Source organism: Panthera onca, chromosome D4, assembly GCF_046562875.1.
Source record: "Panthera onca isolate mPanOnc1 chromosome D4, mPanOnc1 haplotype 2, whole genome shotgun sequence".
Taxonomy (NCBI): domain Eukaryota; kingdom Metazoa; phylum Chordata; class Mammalia; order Carnivora; family Felidae; genus Panthera; species Panthera onca.
In genome coordinates, this window is record NC_138351.1 from 82,724,126 (window position 1) to 82,747,610 (window position 23,485).

General features: G+C 40.1%; 3 protein-coding genes across 6 annotated transcripts in view; 1 reads left to right on the forward strand and 2 right to left on the reverse strand.

The window, feature by feature from the left end:
• Positions 1–1,392: 1,392 nt before the first annotated feature.
• On the reverse strand, positions 1,393–21,952 carry ZBTB6 (zinc finger and BTB domain containing 6). 3 transcript variants are annotated; one of them, XM_060608753.3, is made up of 3 exons: positions 21,844–21,952; positions 7,142–7,314; positions 1,393–5,987 (listed from the first exon to the last, which is right to left on the reverse strand). In XM_060608753.3, exon 3 carries the CDS (start codon positions 5,976–5,978, stop codon positions 4,707–4,709), a length of 1,272 nt encoding a protein of 423 aa, XP_060464736.1. In that variant the 5' UTR covers positions 5,979–5,987; positions 7,142–7,314; positions 21,844–21,952; the 3' UTR covers positions 1,393–4,706. The 3 variants fall into 3 exon arrangements, with proteins under 3 accessions (XP_060464736.1, XP_060464738.1, XP_060464734.1); XM_060608755.3 differs by lacking the exon at positions 7,142–7,314 and having other exon boundaries at positions 21,844–21,908; XM_060608751.3 differs by lacking the exons at positions 7,142–7,314; positions 21,844–21,952 and adding an exon at positions 6,618–7,131.
• ZBTB26 (zinc finger and BTB domain containing 26) lies at positions 8,238–21,947 on the reverse strand. 2 transcript variants are annotated; one of them, XM_060608748.1, is made up of 2 exons: positions 21,848–21,947; positions 8,238–12,588 (listed from the first exon to the last, which is right to left on the reverse strand). In XM_060608748.1, exon 2 carries the CDS (start codon positions 12,576–12,578, stop codon positions 11,253–11,255), a length of 1,326 nt encoding a protein of 441 aa, XP_060464731.1. In that variant the 5' UTR covers positions 12,579–12,588; positions 21,848–21,947; the 3' UTR covers positions 8,238–11,252. The 2 variants fall into 2 exon arrangements, with proteins under 2 accessions (XP_060464731.1, XP_060464733.1); XM_060608750.1 differs by having other exon boundaries at positions 21,844–21,935.
• A 101-nt stretch (positions 21,953–22,053) lies between the features above and the next one.
• RABGAP1 (RAB GTPase activating protein 1) overlaps positions 22,054–23,485 on the forward strand; it is a 177,838-nt gene continuing 176,406 nt past the window's right edge. The window contains exon 1 of the mRNA XM_060608737.3: positions 22,054–22,281. The gene's annotated coding sequence lies outside the window, so the exon portion shown is untranslated. The remainder of the gene's footprint in view (positions 22,282–23,485) is intronic.

Below are 23,485 nucleotides of genomic sequence, written 5' to 3' on the forward strand. Positions count from 1 at the left end.
GGCCAAGACTAACCACCCCCGTCACGTGACTAGGGAGCCCCGGAGCACTGTGGGAGGTGCTGTTAGGAGGCCTAGGCGAGCCGAAAGGGTTGATGGGAAACTCCCTGCACCTTCATCAGCGCCTTGAGCTAGCCTTTAACACTGCTGTGAGGCAGTGCCTGACTCCCCTCATGAAAAAAGTGGTCTCCATTGAGCATAATCTGATACATCTATATTATATGCACTCGACCATAATTATACACTGACTCATTCCCCCAATCCTTCCACATATTTGACAATCTCCCTATTAAAAAAAACCAAAACAAAAAAAACCAGCATTTGCTTGCCAGGCACTAACAGATATCTATTACAGAGAGTTCTTCACAAGCTGACAGAGATCAAAATTCAAGCACAAATTCTGGCATTAATGTCTCAATAAATATTTGTTTAAGGATTTTTCACAGCAAGCTGTGAAGGTTAAATTCCTATTGTTTTTCTAGATGAAGAAACAGACTAGTATTAGAAATAAGGGAATTCGACTTTATGGACTGCTTTACCATGTGCCAGGTCCTGTGTTAGGGTAATAAATATTTCATTTTTACCATTTATTTTCGTTTTTATAGTTTATTCATCAAAATAATCCTAAAAACCCGACACTATGTGCTCTTTGTTACTGAGAAACTGAAAAACACAGGTTAAAAAATTGGCCACAAACTGTGATTAAACTGAAGTCATTTTCCAATGTGAAAACATATGTCCAACAAAGGCATGCATGAAAGTAAATCCAGTACAAATTTAGCCATATGGACATGTAGTTTACAAGCTGTAATAAACTTAATATGTATGTGTATATATATGGTTATTACTATTATACTGCCATAATGTCAGGGAAACAAAAGTGTTTTTCAAAAAATGTTTGTTGGCCAAAGACTTTTCTCCCATGCATTTGTATCCTTTCATTCTCTCCTATGACATAAATGCTAATCCAAGAGTAAGGTTCTCAATAATGGTTCATTTGTTCCACTATTTTCCATTTAACTAGATAGTAATGGAAGCATATATATGTATGCTTTTCATTTCACTGGCCAGTGCATATGACACTCTGCTAATATTTCCACAGGTGACCTAACCATTACATTTAATATTACAATCCCAATTTCTGTTCCCTGGCACTCCCTATCCCTGCTTTATTTCCTCCAAGTCTGTTTTCAAAATCTGATATACATTGATTTTACTTGTTTACTGTCTTTCTCCCTCCACTAAAATACAAGCTTCATGAGACCAGGGATTTTTGTCTGTATATCTAACTTCTAGTACTACTGTAAGGATTCCATAAATATTTGTTGAGCGAATGAACAGCCAGAAGAAATAGTTTCATTCCATAAAATTCACAGATGTAGACAAAACACAAAGTTCTCCATTCCTATCTCCAGTTTATTTTTTCTTATGTAAACATATAGAATAGTTACATCCAAGGAAAAACAGCAAGGATTTTCTCTTGTACCAAAGTAACAACCTACCTTTCCAAGATCCTTTATACATTAATGCAGTAAATGAAGAGGCTGAACTCAAACATGTTGCATCTTTCCCCATCATATCAGAAACACAAACAACTAAAAGTGAATGTTTTAAATGAATAAATTCAACACTTTACTTTGCCATACCTGCATTTTTCAAAAGATTCTATTTTCCTGGAATTGTTTATATACATCATGCAAACAGACACTCTCTAGGAATGTTCTGAGATCACTGTGTGCTACTGGACAGGAATAAATAAAAATAAATAACAACCATCACTTTCACAAAACAACCCTTCCCCCCAAGCAAATATCTCAAAGTGCTTACCAAAAATGTCACAAGAATCTTACAAGGCACACATAAAACTTAAACATAGTTCAACCATAATTTTTTTTCAAACAGCAAAGATAGTAGATACCAATTCCTAAAAAAACAGTTTATTACTATTCTTTTACCCTTCCCTCCCATCTCCATCCCTCCCCCACAAAATTTCATCCTAGGAAGCAACATAAGAAAAGTACTTCAATCACAAACTATTTCTGAAAGAAAAATGTTTTCATACCTACAAATGGTCAATTATAGGTCAAATGGGAAAGAAAATTAAATGTTGTACTATCATGTTCTCCAGTGGAAGAAAAACACTACTTAGTTTAGAAAAATTCTGTCTCCAAAGTAGTACTCAAATAGCAACATTCATAAAGACACAAAACTCTCCTCTCTTGCTTTACCCTCTTCTCTGTTCTTAGGAACTCAGGAAGATTTAAATATAAAATCATGAGAACTTTAGACCTGGAAATGATTTTAGAAATTACCAAGTTCAAATTTATTGTTTTATATATAAGTTTAAGAAAAACTGATAGAGAAGTCACCTGTCCAATGTCACTAAGAAGGACATGGGGGAAGGGATATGAAGTTGGTTTTCTTATCAAAGATGAGAGCTGGACTCTTTAAAGTCTCTCCCAGAGTTAAATTCTATGGAGAATATATTTTTCCCAAAAATATCACAAAAAAGGATATTTAACATTTGTAACAATCAACATGTGATCAATCACAAAATTCTTATAAATGGTACAAAGTATATTACATTTTCAAATGTGGAAGGGCTTCAACAGAACCTAGAGATAGCAGAAATTCTACATAAAGTTGAGGTGAGTACAGGAGGAATAGAACATTTTGAAAGTAAGATGTATCCAGTCAGGCTTCTTTACTAAAAGTAGTTCCTGCATTTTAGAGAGTATGATTTTCCCTGCAATAGATTTTAATCTTTGTTATGATAATTAAAAGTCTCGCGTTATTTGTACACAGGGAGAGTAGAGAGCAATGGCTCATAACACAATAAAAAATATTACTTTCACTAAAATAATCATACAGTCATGGTTTTCCTTTTGGCTCATTTCTGGAAATACAGAAACTCTAGGGATGGTTAGGATTTTTGTCAACTTGTGGTAAATGAAAAATGCATTAATATAAATGAAGTTATTAATAATTAAGAGAACACTAATAGCTAGCCATATTTAAACTATTCATCTAGTGACAACAACATAATATATATGGCCAACTTAAAGTGAAAAAGGGAAGGGCGCCTGGGTGGCTCAGTTGGTTGACTGCCCGCCTCTTGATTTCGGCTCAGGTCATGATCTCGCAGTTTGTGGGATTGAGCCCCGTGTCAGGCTCTGCACTGACAGTGAGGAGCCTTCTTGGGACCCTCTCTCTCCCTCTGCCCCTCCCCTGCTCGTGTTCTCTCTCTCAAAATAAATAAACATGAAAAATAAGTTTTCAAAAAAAAAATAAAGTAAAAACGGAATAAATTATTAAAATACACACAAAGTGGATGACTCTCAAAGTCATTCTGTTTGGTGAAAAAATCATCTCACAAGGGAACACCAGAAGATTCCATTCTGACAATCCACAAAAAGCAAAATTACACAATGGAGAACTATTGCCAGGATTTAGAGACAGGTGGAGGAGTTGACTACAAAGGGGCATCATAAGGGAGTTTTTAGGGATGATGGAATGTTCTGTAACCTGATTGCAGTGGTGGTTGCACAAATTTACATGAATTAAAATTCATGGACATGTAGACCAAAAACAAAGGTCAGTTTTACTACATGTTAACTAGAAAATAAAATAAATTTTAAAAAGGAAAGAAAGAAGAATAGAATGAATATCTTTGGTAAGTTGGGATTTTTTTTCTTTAATGTTTATTTTTTAGAGAGAGACCGAGCACAGCTGGGGGAGGAACAGAGAGAGGGAGACACAGAATCTGAAGCAGGGGCCAGGCCCCAAGCTGTCAGCACAGAGCCCAAAGTGGGGCTTGAACTCACAAACTATGAGATCATGGCCTGGGTTGAAGTCAGATGTTTAACTGACTAAGCCACCCAGGTGCCCCAAAATTGGAATTTCTAAAAGAAACTTTTCAGAGTTTCATGCCAATGGTATAATTTCACTGGTCATAAAATTACTAAATACAACTCTGTTAAATAAAATTGAGAAACCTGGGCCCAATTAATCACTTCTAAATTATGTATACTAACAAGTCATGGAAACATCATTTTAAGATTAGCCCACGTACAAGGAAATTCCGCTACTCCCAAGTGAATTTGAAGTGTGTTCCCTTACAGTTTAAAACAAGTACCTTGGTACTTAGTTAAGAATCCAACAGTAGTTTGTAAATATATATATAGATACACACACACATATGTATATGTGTGTATATATATATATATATACATATATATATATATATATGTATTTCACTAGTTCTACAAAGAACTAATAATGGATCATAGCGGTTTTTTTTAAGTTATTTTCTCTTCCTGTTATCCTAATTCCTAAAAATTATTATATGGTTGGGATTTTACATTTATATCATTTATCTAGAGACTCAAAATCAGAACCTAGAAATACTGCTGGATCCTCTGTCACTGGAATCAAGAATATTTAAGACAGGAACATTATTTCTCTAGTTATACCACTGGGACTTACATATAATACATGAGATAAGACAGCATCCCATTAGCTTTATCATGTCTCCCACACTTTGGAACTGTTCGTAGAAGTTCAGAAAGAATAACACGTGTAGGCAGACCAAAATTAAGACCCAAAGATGGGGGAGGAGGGGAATGCAGTATAACTATACTGCTGCATTTCTACAGAAAAACTTGCCTAACAGAACGATACAAGGCTTACATAGCAAGGTGTGGTTCTAATTATAGTAGATTTTGCCTTTTGAGATCATGCCCGGGTAGTTTTTCACTACTACTTCTGCCATGGACAGAGGTTAAGTGCTTTTTGAGGGCAGATTTGTGTTTGAAATCCATGTCACAACAGTGGCATTTGTATGGGCGATCTCCACTGTGTATGTTCAAGTGGTCCTGAAGTGTGCTTTTGGCAGTAAAGGTCTTCAAGCACACAGTGCACTGAAAGGGCCGTATGCCCATGTGCCCTCGAATGTGCCGGTTGAGATTTTTCTTCTGTGTAAATGTTTTCCCGCACTGTAAGCACAAGAACAGTTTATGCATCTTAAGGTGGCGCAGATAGTTTTCAACATGAAGAAATCCTCGGGGACACCTGGGGCACTGGTGCCTCAGTGAATAAGCATCCTCCAGGTTCTGAATCTCATTCACTGTACCATGACTTCCTTCAGTATTCTCACAGAATAAGCTCTGATCTTGATTCCCAGGAACTTCTGCCACTCTGCTCTCAACTGTAGAATTGATCAGTGAATGCTGTGTTTCAGAGAAATACATGGTTGCTTTTGAAGAGGTACAAGGCTGTGAAAACTGCTCATTTTCTACACCGGCAGTACTGATAGATTCCACATGGAGGATACAAATTTCATTATCTTTAAAACCAATATCTACTGAAGACAGCTCTGGTGACTTCATTTCCTTCCTCTCTGATGTCAACTCTGCTGTAGACTGTAAAACATTGCTTTCTTCTTCTTTTACATGAAAATCTACGTTTATGGGACTGTCTTCTGAAATTTCAATTATCTCACAGTCTTTATCTGAATTTTCTTCTTCATTTTTAACATCTGGATCAGAGGACTGACACAGGTCAGTATGCTGATTGTTATTTTTCATAGAAAGATCAATTTCCAGATACTTTGACAAAGCTTCTGTGCACTTTTCCACAATGTGAACCATCTGCAGGTAACTAGCAGCAGTCAAATATTTCAAAAGCTCTTTCCTTTTAACTTCAAGTGCTCCTGTATAGCAAGACAGCAACAGTTTTCTGCCAACTTCTGCACTCTGCAAGATGGTGATTCTGACATGTTTTGACTGCGTAAGTAAAAACTGATCTCTCATGAAAGTGGAGCAAGCAGCTAAAATCACCTTGTGCCCCTGGAACTCGGTGTCATTAATATAAATTGACACATCACAAAATAAATTCTGCTGTCTCAAGAGATTCATTTTCTGCAAGACTACATCTCCTTGCTGTTCAAACTGGAAATGCAGGACATCGGATTCAGCAGCCATGGTCACAATCTAAGCAAAATAAAACACAAACATTGATGTAAAGATAGGAAATGCTTTCCTACACTGTGATGGTAAAAACAAACACAAATCCCAAACCTGAATTGGGTAAAAGAAGACTCAAATTCTAATCTGAGTACGAAGAGCGAAACCCTATGCCACGGTCTCACAACCCAGAAAATTGGAACGCATTTCTCTATGATCTCTTAACACACTTTTCATATTTTTGTTGCAGTACTTATTATACGGAGTTGTACTTAACAGTTTCTGTTTTTCTTCTTGGCTAAATTTTATCTATATTGTGGTCCAGGACACTGTTAATACCTACGAGTGAGAGGACTTAACATAGTCTCCCACATTAGAAACCTTAATGTAATCTCCAAGCTTCCTATTCCCCGTCAGTACTGCAGGTCCTCATTCTGTTCCCCGCGGGACCACTGCAAGGTCTTTCAACAGGTCTCCTTGATACCACACTCTCCCATATTCCCAGCCTCCTCAGTGCCACCAGAACTAACATCTTTTAAATTTTTTTTTTTTTTTTTTTTACTCTCTTCTACTTTAAATTCTCCATTGTTCTCCTCTACCTCCAGAACAGCCTACTCTTTTTAGCAGATAAAAGATCATTCACGATTTGGTCCTAACCATCTTTAAGGCGTTATCTTTTCTCGATTTTTCATCTGAGCTCCTTCCATATTGAGATTTTCACCACTGCCCAGACAATAAGACCCGAATACACTTTTGCACATGTTATGTTTGCGCTTCCAGGTCCTCTTTTCAGCTAGTGATGTGGCTCCTTTAAGCCCCCAAATCACTTAAGACCGCTGTTGACTCCTCCTTCGGTCTCCCCAACAGTCAGTTCCTCCGAAAAGCACCACGAAAAGGTGCCTGGTTCATCTCAGTTCCCGCAGCGAACGCAGGGGCCGGCACAGAACAGGCGCTGCTCAGGGAACATCTGTTGAACCGACCCGGACCCCAGCTGGCCTGGAAGATCCTGCAGCTCGCCACACACGGGTTCTTCCCGAGCTAAGCCCGCCAAGACCGTACGCCCTGTCGCCCAAAGGGTTGTAGCACCAGTGCAACCTCCCCGCCCGCGCTTAGGGGCCTTCCTCCTCCACCTCGCCCTCTTCAGGCTTCCCCACCGGCCCGTCCCGATCGCGCTAACTCACCGACTCAGAGAGCCAGAAAGCAGCTTTCCGCAGCAGCGGCGGCCTAGGCCGGAAGGTGGACTTAGCCTGGGAGGAAACACATCCGGTGTCAACTAGCTCCGTTCCTCACTGGGGTGGGCTGGCGTCCCGGAAGGACATCCTGAGACAGTCTCCCTTCCTCACTCCCCCCGCTCCTGGAATGACAGAGAGGCACCCGAATTCCGGCAAATCCCATCTCTCCTGCCCCAGTTTCGGCAAGCGAGCCGTTCCCCTTCGTGAGTTCTCCCCAACGTCCGAATCGCAGACGGGTTGTGAACTGGGGTACAGCGCACCTATTCGGAATTCCCTGCGCCGGAACCGCTGGGAGGCCCTCCTGGGCTGTTACGGGCCGGGCCGGCTTTTCCTCACTCGGCCTTCTACGATTTCAAAGGTGGCAGAGGAGAGGAGAGGAGACTGCCATGGGGATCAACATTCGAGATTGCCTAGCTAATGACCATCAGGATCTGACTCCCACCTCTGGGTCTCACTTTACCAATCCTTCGGGTGTCCCCGTTCCCCACCCACCAGTTCTCGTCGAACCCAGGCCTTGTATCTTAACTCTTGGGGCTGCTTCCTCCCACGTGCCCTATCCATCCTCCTCCCTATCATCCTTCAAAATCTTGTTCATAAATCACGTCATCCCTGAAGCCATCCTGAACTGCCCTTGAATTACTTGGCTCCCCGTTGGGAGCCTGTAAACCCTTTGGCTGCCTTCATTATTGCAATTATCATACCTGTAATGAAATCTGTGACCCATCTGATCGGAGGTATTTAGGACAGTGATTTATGATCTCCGCATTCTCGAAATCTGGCACTGAGTAGGCATCAGGTATTTGCCAAATGAAGTTATGTCTGAACCAATTCTGAAAAGCAGCAGCTCTACCCTTCAGTCAACAGGTTCTCCTGGAAGTAACCGACCCAACTAACAATTTCTGGTTAACCAGATTTGCTTCCGAGGCCAAGCTCAGCGTGCTTGATTAATAAACAATAGGAGTGAAGAAAGCATTTCTTTTTCAAATTCAGGCAATTGAAAAGGAAGGCAGGAGGGAGAGAAAAAAGAAACCACTGACACCACAGATTCAATTGTCACACTTTTATTAAGGAAACTTCCCCATAATAAGTGAAGAGGTAGTTCATAGTATGTCTAACATACAACAGACTTAGAACAGCTATTCACCAGCTGAAATAAAATATTCTGGTTTGTTTGTTTAGGACAATCTTTTAGAAGTGGTGACTCTGGTCACCATTTATAGATCTTCTAATAAAGAAACTAAAACAAAACCACATCTGATTTACTTCAGAGCCACTTCAGTTTGGAGTTTGTCTTTAAAATTAAATAAATAAATAATGGTGACACGGTAATTTTTTAAAAACCAAGTTATGGTAAAGACAGTCCTTTTTAGTTATCTTGGGGATCCATAAAATACAAATGCAGAATGACTAAGGTTTTAGAAAACCTTTCTTCTCTATAAGAATATGACTACTTTTGAAAGTCATCTTCCCTTATAAAATGTATTTGATATCAGTAACTTGACCACTTTGAAATACAATCTAAGAAACATGTATAAAGAAGGAGAAAAGTCAAGTCCCACCAAAATTAAGAAAATGTCTCACAGAAACAAAACACCTCTCCAGCCAAGAAATGGAGGAGACTGTAAATCACTTCAGTGGTTTGCAGTTGCAAAAGGTGAGAACCAGTTTTACTGATTAAAAAACCCCATCAAGATGCTGATTTTAAGTGATCAAAGAAAGCAAGGCATTTTCTTTATTATTCCCAGTATAAAATCACCTTCTCTAAGACCACATGAGACCATATGAGACCACATGAGACCATAAGCTCTGTGAGGGCAGGGACCTTAGCAATCTTACCTTCAATATCCTCAGTATCTAGCATAGTGCCTGGCAACAAAGGTACCCAATAAATGTTTCTCAAATGACTCAATGAACCCAGAAATAGTCTCCAACCAAAGAGACCAATCATATTGAACTCATGTCTTTTAGTCTTCAAACCAGTAACAAAAACAGGACATGAATGTAAGTGAAGGAAGCACTCCAACTTCCTATTTCCCTATGATGAAATGATGTTCAGAGAAACACTGGTTAACATTAATGTCTCACTGTTGCATAGAACTGGTACTCTTTGGCTGGATCATATAAAAATCAGAATGCTAGGTAGCATCATTAAACCATAAAATGAGTGACTTTGGGCATAAGATACCTATTAGTCTTATCACTCAATTTTATTCTCATTTTAAGGATTTTAACAAAAGGTAGAAATTATACCTCAAATCAGATTCACATGTAAATGCATCAAATTATAACAGCTCGCAGAATTCCCTGTGACTATTCAAGTTAAACTCAAGTTTTGGTTTATCTGTACATGCATTCTCATAGCTCAAAAGTAAAAACAAAAGCCCAATGGAAACTAAATAAACACTGCTTCCAGACAAAATCAGATTCACATTTGTTTCCTTCTCACATTATTCTTACTTGTCTTTTTTCTCCCTGACCACCACCTAGCAAATCAATCACTTGCTTGAGCAGAAGAATGTAATATTCATTCTAACCAAAAAAAAAATTAACAAAAATACATCCTTCCTGTGATGTTTTGTTTGTAAAACGTGGGCTGTCTCAAAAAGCCAACAGGGATTCCAAAAAGTGAAGCACAAACTAGGAGCTTTTTGCTGATAATAATACCTTTGATCATGTACTAAATCTTTTTAAGCTAAGAGATAGGGAGAAATAAGGAGAGATTAGCTCATATTTTTAGTCACTTCTCTACTTTGGCCAACCTTGGCCAGGCCACCTCTTTGGGCTTTGGATACCCCAGCTTAAATAAAAGAGGTGGAGTATATGATCGCTTAAAGATTCTCTAAGGGACCCTAAGACTCCTATTACCTAAATCTAATTCATGAGTCAAAAACTACTAAGACTCAAAATTTTCTTTCTGAACTATAACATGTGCTTTCGGAAAAACAATTGTGTCTTTCCATATTGGAAGATCAATTCTGCATTAGTGATCTATCAAACATGGCAAGGTGGGACTATGTACCTTTTTAGGACTATCTGAATGCAAAAAACCCAATTGCTCCTTCTGTGATCCACTTTTTTCATCCATCTTAGAAACTAGTGTACATGAAGAAATGAGGATACAGAGATTATTACAGTACAACAGACAAAACTCTGAAGGCCAAACTCACCTTTCGGAAGGCTAACCTCTAAAACAATCCAGAGACTGACTCCCAAATAGCCTCTTTTGAGAGAGACCATTATACTTGAGCACATTTGCAGTGTGCCTGGGGCAATCCTGATTTGAAAAGCATCAACAAGTACGATACACATTAATTATAAGCATTTGGCTTCTTTTCGGGAAGACCTCCCATGTAAGTGCTATTGTAAATTGTACTTCTATCCTTTGTTAATTATGCTTCTCATGCTAACTATTTGTCTGTAGGTGTTGCCGAAAACATTGTACTCTGGTCTATGTGAACAACACAGTGACATGAAGTTGGGCTATAATACTGTTGAAAAGAGTACAGAACAACCCAAAATACTTCATAGCCAGCTCCAAGACAAGTACAAATGGTAGGAGGCAGATTCATTATCAATAGGCAATTAACAATAGGCAGCCAGAAGTTTTATCACATATTCAGGCCAAGAGCAATATCCTCTTATGTCTCAGCCTGTTTTCTGCCAAAGAAAAATACTATTCACTTCTCTTAGCACAGCATCTATTAGTGGACCATAGGTGATGTTATTAACTCACTGGTACCCTCAGGATGTGCCCAGTGAAAAGCCTAAAATAGTGTCGGTCTAAAACAAAGGTCAATGTTAGGTAGACAAACGGAATACTCCTTGGAAAAGTAAAACAGACATCACAGGATAAATAATTCAAAACACGAAATGGGAGAGGGCAAAAGGAAGGCAAGACCACTCCAAGTGGTAAGTTGCCTGGTCTGTTAGTGCTTTGACTCACCCCTACAACCTGCACAGAGGCTTTGGAGAAGTCAAACTAGCAAAATCACTCCTAAAAAGATTCAAGACTATTGCCATGTTTTCAGTCAGTTCTAAGTTGTGAGCATAAAGCCCCTACTCAATTCACACAAGTACTATCGTTTCTTAAGTTCAAGACAGCTTGGGCCAGTTTACCTGCATCCAGGACCTGTGTTGCATCAGGCTGTGGCTGACACCCTTTAGAGTCTGAGACTGTTGTACATGCAAAAGAATCAAAATCCACTGTGAGGTCTTGCACATTTCTTTCATTGGCATTATCAAAACTGTTTTTGCCATGCAGCTGTTTAAGATGTTTCCTCAAAACTGGCTTATGTGCAAAAACCATGTCACAATAGTTACACTTATGGGGCTTATCTCCACTGTGAAGGTTAAGATGATCCTGTAAGGAACACTTCTGAGAAAAGGTTTTCCCACAGATCTTACACTGGAAAGGTTTAATGCCGGCATGCACACGCATGTGTCGATGAAGGTTGCCTTTCTGAGTAAAAGTCTTGCCGCAGAGTAGACACATAAAGAGTTTGTGCATTTTTAAATGGTTGGCGTAGTTCTCCAGGTGACGAAACACCCTGGTACACTTTGGGCACTGGTGATGCCACTGTAGGCCTTTGTCTACACCTCGAATATTAGGCCCAAAGACATCTTTTGAGGCCATGATGATATTATCACTGCCTGCGTAAGAGAGGGCATAATTGTGGAGATGGTTTTGTTCTATTTCACTTACTCTGTTTTCCACAGTTGAATTTATCAGGGAATGCTGGGGCTCTGATGAATGTAAAGCAGTGGGTTCAGAAGAAATAAACTGGTTCTGATCTTTTTTACTTCTAACCTCAGATACATCCCCAATAGATTCTACCTTAACAATCTGAATATCACTGTCCTCCATATCCATACTGTCTTCAGATGGATGAATACAAGGTGAATCCTGTTTTGGGGAGCCTCTGGCATCTCCCTGCTGTTCTTTTGACTGGGGAGAAGCACTCTGTGGTTCACATCCCTCTTTACTATCCATTGGTTGTTTTGGCTTTATAAACTTCCACAAGGCCTGTGTGCACCGTTCTACAATGTGGCTCATCTGAAGAAAACTTGCAGCAGTCAAGTAATTGACCAGTTCCATTTCAGGGAATTCCAGCACACCACTATAACAGGATAAGAGCAATTGTCTCCCCACTTCGGAACTCTGCAATATGGAGATTTTCACCTCTCTGGAATCATTCAGTAAAAACTGGTCTCTTAAGAAGGGGGAACCTGCAGCAAACACAATTTTATGCCCCTGTACCTCAATATCATCTATGAGAACTGTAACATCACAAAATTTATTCTCTTCTCTTAATTTGTTCATTTTTTGTAACATTGAATCTCCATAATTTTCAAACTTGAAGTGAAGGAGATCTGATCTTTCAGACATTTTGGCAGACCTAAAGAACAGAAATGTAAAAAGGATGAATTTAAGAAAATTCAAACAATTAAGAAACCTGGATTTTTCCTTCCAAAACCAAATTTGTGTTGTCATATCTCTTTGTATGTATCCAAATGATATTTTCCTTGAAAGAGGAAGCTATTGTAACAGCTTTCAAAGGCTGTTAAAAATTAGTCCTTACCAACTAAGGAGTGGACTTGTATTAGTGTACATAGCTTGGCATCCATTCAACTTTTTAAGATACTTAATACAAGAACAGTGTTTGAGTTACTCCAAGAGCATTTTCTTGCTTCTCAAATCAGAATTTTATCAGGTTTCAAAAACAAACTGAAAACATCCCAGCAAGTAATAACAAAGTAACTATTTTCTTTTGCATGATACTGTGAAATCCTGCTTCTTCAAAGACAAAATGTTTTCCTTTGCTTTCTATTTTTTAAAATAATGTCTTTTTTTTTAAGTTCTATTTATTTATTTTGAGAGAGAGATGGTGAGAGCACAAGTAGGGGAGGAGCAGACAAAGAGGAAGAGAGAGAATCCCAAGCAGGCTCTGTGTTGCCAGCACAGAGTCCAACGTGAGGCTTGAATTCACAAACCATGAGATTATGACCTGAGCCAAAATCAAGAGTCAGATGCTTAACCAACTGAACCACCCAGGTGCCCCTCTTTGCTTTCTATTTTAAAGAACTGCAGTGACATTGCTTGCCCCATTCCTTGGTAAATCCTCTTCTATTTAAACTGATGTGAATTTATTCATACAGGCATTTCTGCAATAAACTGAAAGTCACAAACTTAAAGGGACAATGTTTACACAGTATCAAAGGCACAGGTCTTTATCCTGTGCATTTTGGACAAATATAACTCTCAAACATTTCTTGATATAGAAAGTAAATAAAATATTTGATATAGAGAAACCAGATGAGCCACTTGGTGGGAATCTGAGTAGGAATAAAGTCGATCAAATGAATAGCTTAGAGATTTTGTTCCTTCTTCTTTATCCCTCTTTATCTATCATTACTCATCAACTGGACTATTAGAATAGGATCATAAATGTTCCTTGGGCTCCAGCTTCTGTACCTTCTAATCCAGCTTCTATACCACATGTCAGCTTTGAAAAATGTTGGCTCTGATTATATCTAACCCCCGCCTAAAATCCTTCTGTGACTTCCCATTGTCTCCTGGATGAAGACTAACCTTTGAGTATAAACTGATGAAGTAAAACCTCATAATAATTAAGGTCAACATTGGTGTAATGCACTCAACCATGGAGAAGGTGTCTTTGCCAAACTCTCTGCCTTTCTGTCCCTTTACGTAGCAATTCCCTTGGAGAAAGTCCCTATGTTTTGATTCCATACTCCCTAAATGATTTTCTGGTAATTTGGCTTCCCATGTGTCTCTCTACAGGGAAGAATGAATTAGCGATGCCAACAGGATAATTCCAGTCCCGCAGTCATTATAAAAAAAAGTAAACTGGCAGCCTGTTTATGCAGCAGTCTTCTGTGACATCAGGTATATCAGCTCTGCTCTTGAGAAATAATCTCAGTGCATCAATAAATTTACCTTGAATTTTGTGCATTCATCAACTCTGTAGTGGAGAATCACATGAGACAACCAGCTGTGCTTGGCCACATCTGGATCCTGAAGCCCTATCTTTACAATCTTATCTTCTACAACAGTGACTAAGCACGGCTCATAGAACATCAGCTCCTGAAGCAGAGTCCAGATCTTATTCATACTGCATACAAACTCATAGTGCATGACAGCACTCTATTGACTCCAGCTCTTAGCACAGTTGCAGTTCTCTCTTTAGTCTAGAGCACTACTCTAATTCGGACTCTTCTTCCTTCCTTCCTTCTTCCCTTCTTTCCTTCCTTGTAATCTCTACACCCAACATGGGGCTCAAACTCATGACCCTGAGAGCGAGAGTCAGACACTCTACCAATTGAGACAGCCAGCCAGGCACACTATGACTCCTTTATTTTATTTCTTGAGGCCCATACCTAACCTCTTACACTAAAACAGTTGTCTTTACTGGACCTATCGCATAGCACTTCCAATGTTAACACTCAAAATACTTTATTAAATACAGTACCCGTTCCTTCCCCTCCAACTGCAAGCTTCATGGCATTAGAGGGAAACATCTCCACCCCACTCAATGAGGCTGATGCTGGGAACCTGCATCTTCTAGGGCAAAACACTTTTTCCTTTTGCTTTAAATTCTACTTATTGTAGCCACATTACTGGCCAGAACCTCTTCTGTTCAAACTGGTGTGTATTCCCATCACCTAAATATTGTACTAAACATATAGTAGGTGCTCAGTTGGTATTTGTCGAACCTACAGGATCTGACAGCAGAAAGAAGGAAGAATTGCTGTTAGGAAGATCAGCTCAGAGTCTGTGAAAGCATTACGGCTCTGAGGCCACGAAAGCCTAGAAAGGAATGAAAGTGGGAATAAGGGGTAAAGAAAAATAGTAAAAGATATTTTGAGGAACTTGGTAAATGACTAGATCCAGAGAATGAAAAAAAAAAGGGATGTATAAAGGTTTCAAACTTAAGAGTTCAACTGAATGAAACTATCACTGAAAGAGGTGAAATATAGGAGGGGGAACTGGTATGGCACAGGTATATTAACAAACATATACAGACATAAATTAAAACTTTTCCTTTGAATGGCATTCTGAATGTACAGGTATGAATAATTACAATAAAAATGAGAGAGGAAGGAGGCAGAGAAGCAAATGCAGCATCAGAGAAAAGATGGTGAATATCAAAAAGGAAAAAATCTAGGAGATACAAGAAACATATCAAAAAAGAAAGCAGCAAAACTGTATTATCACTGGTTAGTTTTAGCAATCACAGTATCCTAATTCAGTCATTCTGGAAACAGTGAATGCCCCAATTTATAACCAGAAGTTATAAAAATGACTGTTGTTTCAAGTGGCCAAACAAAAGGGGCATTCTTTCTTAGAGTTTAGCTTGTCCTTAGTCACCCTCAGGTCAGTATTTTTCTACACATACCCAAAAATGATCATGAATTGCTTCCATCTATAGGATGACAATACACACAGTGTTTGAGACAACTATCCTCAGAAATAACTGTTCCTTGAAGCTCCAAAGATGAGGAGCTGGAGTACTTCCTATCAATCAGCCTCAAGAAACTTAACAGCGAGAGCAGCCCAACAGTTACCCAAAGAAAGTGCTGGCTTTGATTGCTCTGCTCTAGTCTCAGAATGTGAGGAAAATTGTCCTGTTTACTTTAAGTTTTCCCTAACATGTGTCAGTGCACTCTATTGGCTGTCTTTGATACACTCTTATTTCTGGGCCACGTAGTTTATCCCTTAATCAATTGCTGTTACTAGTTTCTCTTTTCAATACAATTTTAGTTATTTGAGGGCAAGGACCAACTGTTACTTGTTTTTTTAATATTTTTATTAAAAAAAATTTTCTTAAATGCTTATTTATTTTTGAGAGAGAGAGAGAGAGAGAGAGAGAGAGGGAATAGGGGAGGGGCAGAGAGAGAGGGAGACACAGAATCTGAAGCAGGCTCCAGGCTATGAGCTGCCAGCACAGAGCCCGACGTGGGGATCGAACTCACAAACCACAAGATCATGACCTGAGCCGAAGTCCCATGCCCGCCACTGGACTGAGCCACCCAGGTGTCTCACAACTGTTACTTTTTATACAGCTCATTCAACAAGACCAGCACAATAATTAACTTTTTAATGTTCCCTATGAAATCATTATTGTACTATGGTAGCGATGCTCTTCATTATCATCTTTTCCGCTTTTGAGTGTCCTGGGGAAACTTTTTTCTTGGGTTTGTTTCCAAAATGGTTTTGACAGTGTAAAACTAAATTTTAAATATATATACACATACGTATATACACATACGTATATATGTGTATGTGTATATATATGTATGTGTATATACATATGTGTATATACATATATATTTTTTTTACTTTTGAAAAATGTCAAAATAGAAAGGAATAACTGTGTTTCTTATAAACTGGCTTAACAACATGAGAAATAGTAGCTAATCTTTATTGAATCCTTGCTATGTCCCAGGTATAGTGCTAAGTGTTTTACCTAAATTGACCCACCTAACCCTCAAAATCTCTAAGAGGTAGGTATTATTATCATCTCCATTTTGCATATGAAGTCTTGGAGGATATAAGAAACTTGTTCAACTTATGAGAGGTGGAAAGTATTAAGTGTTAGAGCTGGAAATTGGGCCCAAGCTACGTGATGCCAAAATCCACGTATGAAACAAGACTAGCTGAAGTTTTATGAATAATGTTAACTGTGTAACTGCTCAGACTTCCCTCCTCATATCCATTCTAGCTGTGCAGTTATGATTTTCATACTTTTGTGTATTCAGTTATGCTTCAATAAAAGGTTTATGTTAAAAAACAAAAGAGTACAATGCAAAGCCAAATTTGTGTCAACTCTAGAGAACTTTAATAGGAAACCATTTGGGTACGAGTCGTATTCTTGATTGCATTTTATTCCCTCAGCCTTGTTTTTTATCTTCGTTTGTCACCTATGTTATGTTATTTTCCCATCTTTTGTGTATTTATATTTGTATACTAAGTCTGAATGTCATTTGCAAATAAAAGGGACTGTAGTTAACTTCTAAGCATAGTAGTTTTTCCTAAATTTCATAAAAATCACTCACATAATTCTAGATTATAGTAGAGCTTCTAGTAACTAAAAGTAAAGAACTTATCAGGTAGAAGAGGGACTTGGTCACCACATTGTTGATTCTTTTCACAGAATGACTTCCAAATTCTCTCTCTTTATTCCAGCATTGCCACAGTTCAGGCCCTTATCATCCATTGCCTAGGTGATTGCAATTATATCTGCATACTGCCCAGTTTCTATTAGCAAGCTCTGAATGACCTATTTCTCACACATCAATGTAACAGGAGTATTCTCACTTAAGATCACTTTTTCTGGGGCGCCTGCATGGCTCAGTTGGTTAAGCATCCAACTCTTGATTTCATTTCAGGTCATGATCCTACAGTTCATGGGTTCAAGGCCCACATCAGGCCATGCACTGACAGTGTGGGACCTGCTTGGGATTCTCAGTCTCTCTCTCCCTCTCTGCCCCTTCCCCCGCTTGCGTGCACACGCATGCTGTCTCAAAATAAACATTTTTTTAAGAGATCACTTTCTCGGGGCGCCTGGGTGGCGCAGTCGGTTAAGCGTCCGACTTCAGCCAGGTCACGATCTCACGGTCCGTGAGTTCGAGCCCCGCGTCGGGCTCTGGGCTGATGGCTCGGAGCCTGGAGCCTGTTTCCGATTCTGTGTCTCCCTCTCTCTCTGCCCCTCCCCCGTTCATGCTCTGTCTCTCTCTGTCCCAAAAATAAATAAAAAACGTTGAAAAAAAAAAAAAAAGAGATCACTTTCTCTTTGTTATATTTATACAATTCTTTCATAATTATCTCCATAACAAATATGCCAACTGATCTGAAAATTCCTGTTCAAACAGGAGTAACCAAAAAGGATCAATGGATATTCTAAGTTGGACAATGTTTACTGCTGTGCTACAGGCAATGAGAAAATATCCAAGTTTCTTATTTCATTTTAAAAAAAATATTTATTTCTTTTTGACTGAGAGAGAGAGCGAGCATGAGCGGGGAAGGGGCAGAAAGAGAAGTGGACAGAATATCTGAAAGGGTCTCTGCGCTGACAGCAGCAAGCCTGATGAAGGGCTCAAACTCATGACCCGAGTCGAAGTCAGAGGTTCAACTGACTGAGCCACCCAAGCACTCCAACCAAGTTTATTTCAAATGCCTCTAATAACGACTTACAAGGAAAACTTTTCTATTCCATATAATAAACTCCCAAGCTGTAGGTCAGTCTCTTTTCTCATCTACCTCATGAAAGTACCCTTATCTTTCAACTTAGCACTCATAACTACGTGGAAATTGTTCTTTGTCTCTCATTAACACCATACTTCATTTTCAAAAAGGTTACATTATATTACAGCCTTTATCTCTGTAAGCCTCAATCTTTTTCTTCTTATGGGTAACTTTTATGGCACTACATTTTCCCAAATTCTCAATCTTTTATTTTGTTTTTACTTTTAATTTTAAGTAATATACACAGAAATACATCTTCCTTGGAAAAAAAAATTTTAACTTTATTTATTTTGAGAACGATAGAGGGTGCATATGTGTGCTAGCAGGAGAGGGGCAGAGAGAGAGAAAGAGAGAAAGAGAGAATCCCAAACAGGCTCTGCACTGTCAGCGTGGAGCCAGACTCAGGGCTTGAACTTACGATTTGTGAGATCATAACCTGAGCCGAAATCAAGAGTCACACGCTTAACTCACTGAGCCACCCAGGCGCCCCTACATTCTCTAAAAAAAAAAATCTCAAAATCCCCATCCTCATGACCACCCTTAACCAAACTTAACTTTACCTCAAGCTACTCAAAAGTACCTGCCCTAGGCCACTATTCTATCATATGAAATGTATGATGCCTAAACTCCTGCACTGTCTAAAACCCAGCAAATCAAAAATAACATAACAGTGGACATGAAGGAGGTGGTATGCTATTACTCTAATAGATCGAGATAGAAATAATGAGGGCCTGAACATTGACAACAATCATATGGATACAGAGAGGAAACAGATTTGAGAGATATTTCAAAGAACTGATGGACTGCTGACCAAGGTGGGGTTCAAGAAAGGATAGTTTAAGATGACTCCAAGACATTAGACTTGAATGACTGGATTAATTTGGCAGATTGCCACTCAATAAGCTAGGGAATATTAGAGGGGATGAAAATGGGTCTGGTCTTAAAACGTTTAGCCAGAGAATCCTACATGACATAATGGGGAAGATCCATTACCTCGCTAGACATGGGTGCGAAGCTGAAGAGGAGACCCAATTATACATAGTAAGTGATCAATGAAAGTATGGCATAAGTTGACCTAATTGTGAAAGACACTGACCTAAAATGGCACTGACTTGAATAGGATCTAAGACAGAAAAAGAGAAATAAAAATCAAATATATAATACAAACATAAGCCCATTACTTACCTGCTCAATTCGGATCTCCTTCCAAGCCTCTCAATTTTTTTATCAATGAATCTATCTTTGCCTAAATTTTTCCCATTCCTGTCAGCCCATATTCAGTCACTGCTTAGTGCAGTGGATTAAACTATGGTTTCTGAAGCCATATTTCCTAGGATCAAAACCCTGTTCAACCACTTTACTAGTTGTGTGATCCTGGGCAAGTTAATTAACCACTTCTGTGCTTCAGTTTTCCCAACTGTCAAATAGTAATATTACTTCATAGGGTTGTTATGGTAAATTAAAAATTAGGTTAATGTTTTAAAGAGCTTAGAACAGTGTCTGGAATGTGCTTGATAAGCATTTGTTAGGTGAATAAACAAATAAAGCCTGTCAACTTTCTTTGTGAAATCCTTCACATGTGGTCTTTTCTCATTCTCATTTAACACCAAACCAGTTGAGGTCCTCATTATTTCATATATCACCACCTCATCACTCTACTAAAATTGTTTTTTAAAAGGTCTCTAACGATCTCTCTCTTTTTTTAAGTAATCTCTATGCCCAACCTGGGGCTCAAACTCTTGACCCCAAGATCAAGAGCCAAATGCTCTATGGACAGAGCCAGTCAGGCGCCCCACTAATGATCTCTAACTAAAGAAATGCAACCTTTTTTTTTTTTTTTTTCCTCATTCCCCAAATGCTCTGCATGCATTGTCCCGTGCACCTTCCTCAAAATTTTCTTCTCTTGATTCTGGATCTTCTTGGACCCTGCACTTTTATACATTATCCCCTACCTCAGTTTTTGCTGTCCCACCAATTCCTCTTTCTGCTTCATAAATGCACCCATTCTCCCCAAATATTCCCATCTTTCTCACTACTTACTTCCTGATGCCAAATATTACCACAGCTTCTACTTTGATACCAATAACTAAAACTTTTACCTCTAGCTACAACACTGGGGTTGAGCTGCGGATTTTCATTTCCAACTCTTTACTGGAGAGTTTTATGTGGCTATTCTATTATACCTTTAATTCAATATATCCAAAAAATAAATTTGCACTCTACACTGATTATGGTTTTGTTGCTGATAACGGCATCAACATTCTCCAAATACCAAAGGCCTAAAACCTAGGAATCAGCTTTGCTACCTCTTTACCCCTCAACATCCAATTTATTACGGAGTCTTCACATCATTCACTCCAGCATACTTCCCTTCTTTCCAGTTATACTGTCATAACTCCATTTCAGGACTTCATTAGCTTTCACTAGGCTTATCCCATTACTGCTTCAAAAGAATTTCCAATAAGAATACCCAGACATTAGCTGAAGAATCCATAATCAGCTTATACGTTCCTTTTCTATAGACTGACTTCTAGAACAACGTGGCTTTCTACAGAGCAAATCTGACTGTATAAGTCTCCTGCTTAAACCTCCTTAAAAACTACCCATCTCTTTTAGGGTTAAACCTTTCACTATCTGGACCTCAGCCTACTTGCCCAGCCTCTTATCTCATCCTATGCACAAGAGCCCCCTATTTCCTCCTCTTCACACACAATTTACCCTCAGTCATTCCTTCACAGCCTTGCAAACTGTTCCTTCTGCCTGAAAAGCTCTTCTCCACTTTATCCTCCCCATTTAGACGTCAATTTCATTCTTCAGCTTTCCTAGCAACTGCCCCTTAAGCAGTTCACACGTATACGACTGATATATATATCGCAAGAGTAATTATTTGTTTATATCTGGCTCCCAAACTTGACCCTGGAAAACTGGAAGGGTATCTTACGAAGCCCCCGTGCCTGGCATAGAGTCAGTAATAGAAAAGGTGCTGTGGCCAGTGGCCGATTTGGGGGAAACCCCGGCAAAAGTGTAACCTAGGGTCAGCACGCATAGTGAGTCTAGCGGGCTGGCACTGCGGCCTTGCCAGCGCCTCAGCTCTGGCACTTCTTACAAGATGCCAGAGTCAGGCGTCCAAGCCAACTGCTGGGCCCTGGGCTGGGGTCCCAGGAAGAGGTCCCTAGGGCATAGTTAGGCTCCCCACTCCAGGCGCGGGGAAGGGAAAGGGGCGGGGCACAGCATGGGCCGGGTCAAGGGTTCCTTAAGTTTCCCCGGGCCTAGGCCAGCTCCTCGACCCCATCCCAGAGCAGGTCCCAGCCAATCTAGGGCCCCAAGGGGGCTCCCTCTTGAGAGACCCCGTACCCCTGCCCGGCGCTCCAGCCGCCTCCGCACTTACAGACCCGGGAGAAGGCCACCGTCAGGATCCGGCACCGCCAGGAGCTCCGGCCCCTCGGGGCTCCGGGAAGGGGGAGGGGCAGGGAACCCGAGCCAAAGGGGGACCCAACGGAACCGGAAGGGCAGCCCTCGCCGGACAAAACAACTTCCAGGTCCCATGGTTCTCTCCACCAATCGGAAGGCTCGGAGGGCCACTGGCCCGGGAGAGGGACTTAGCGCGCGGAGGACCGGGTGCGGAGGACCGGGTGCGGAGGGCCGGGTGCGGAGGATCGGGTGCGGAGGACCGGAAGAGTTCTGCTACGAGGGTCTCACCCACGACACGGTGGCTGGCTGCGTTTTCGCGTCCGGGTCTCAACCCCTGGGTGCTTCGCCCCTTTGCAGCGGCTCCTCCACCTGCTGCCCGCAGAGGCTTGAAGGGCGCCTCCGCACTTAAGCCTTGGTAAGGCCCTCCCGACTAGGGATGTGGACTCGCCGCGCTGGGGCCGTGAAAGTAAAAGGTGGTGTACTCCCCTTGCTTTTGGATGTTGGTGATGCCCAGAGGTTTCTTTCATTCTCTAGCCTTCCGTTGCCTACATCGAGGTCTAGACTGATCTCTTAAGCCCCAGGGCCAACTTGCCCAGAAGACTTCTCCAAGTGGTTGTCCCAATCTTAATGTGTCTTTTAATTATCTCAAGTTCGTATGCTGACCTGCTTCTTAGTGCCTGTAGTCCTTATGTTGGTAAACGGCATCATCCACGCAGCCTTGCAGACCAGAAAACTTTAGTATCGTTCTAGAGTTCTGTTCTTTTTCCTTTCCAATCCAATTGCTCACTAGGCTCTTTTTTTTTTTTTTTTTTTTTTTTTTTTTTGGTACGAGGAGGGTGGGGGAGATTATTGTGATAAAACATATACTTATTTATTTTTAAATGTTTACTTATTTATTTTTGGGAGGGAGGGGGAGAGAGACAGAGACAGAGACAGAGACAGACAGAGACAGAGAGAGAGAGAGAGAGAGAGAGAGATTCCCAAGCAGGCCCGATGTGGAGCTTGAACTCACAAACGGTGAGTTCGTGACCTGAGCCAAAATCTGGAGTCAGACGCTTGACTGACTGAGCCAGCCAGTTGTCCTAAAACATAGTATTTATAATTTTAAGCAGTTTATAATTTTGTAAGTGTAAAGTTTGGTGGCATTGAGTACATTCACAATGTTATGTAACAGTCACCACAGCTGTACCCAACTTCATTCTTTTGTATGTGGATAACATTTTTCCAGCACCAGTTCTTGAAAAGACTTTCCTTTACCATTTCAATGGTCTTGGCACCGTTGACTATGTATGTGAGGGTTTATTTCTGGTCTCTGTCCTGCCACTTTTGAAACGAGAAAGTGTGAGTCCCCAAACTTTATGCTTTTTCATGATTGTTTTGACCCGTTGAAACTCCATGTAAATTTAAGGATGACCTTTTACATTTCTGAGAAAACGGATGTTGTAATTTTGATTGTATTGGATCTGTAGATCACTTTGGGTGACATTGCCATTTTAACGTCTTCATACCTATGAATACAGAATGTCTTTCGAGGTACTTAGGTATTCATTAATTTCACAGCAATGTTTTCAAGTTTAAAGGGTACTTAATTCTTCTTGATAATATTGTAAATGGAATTG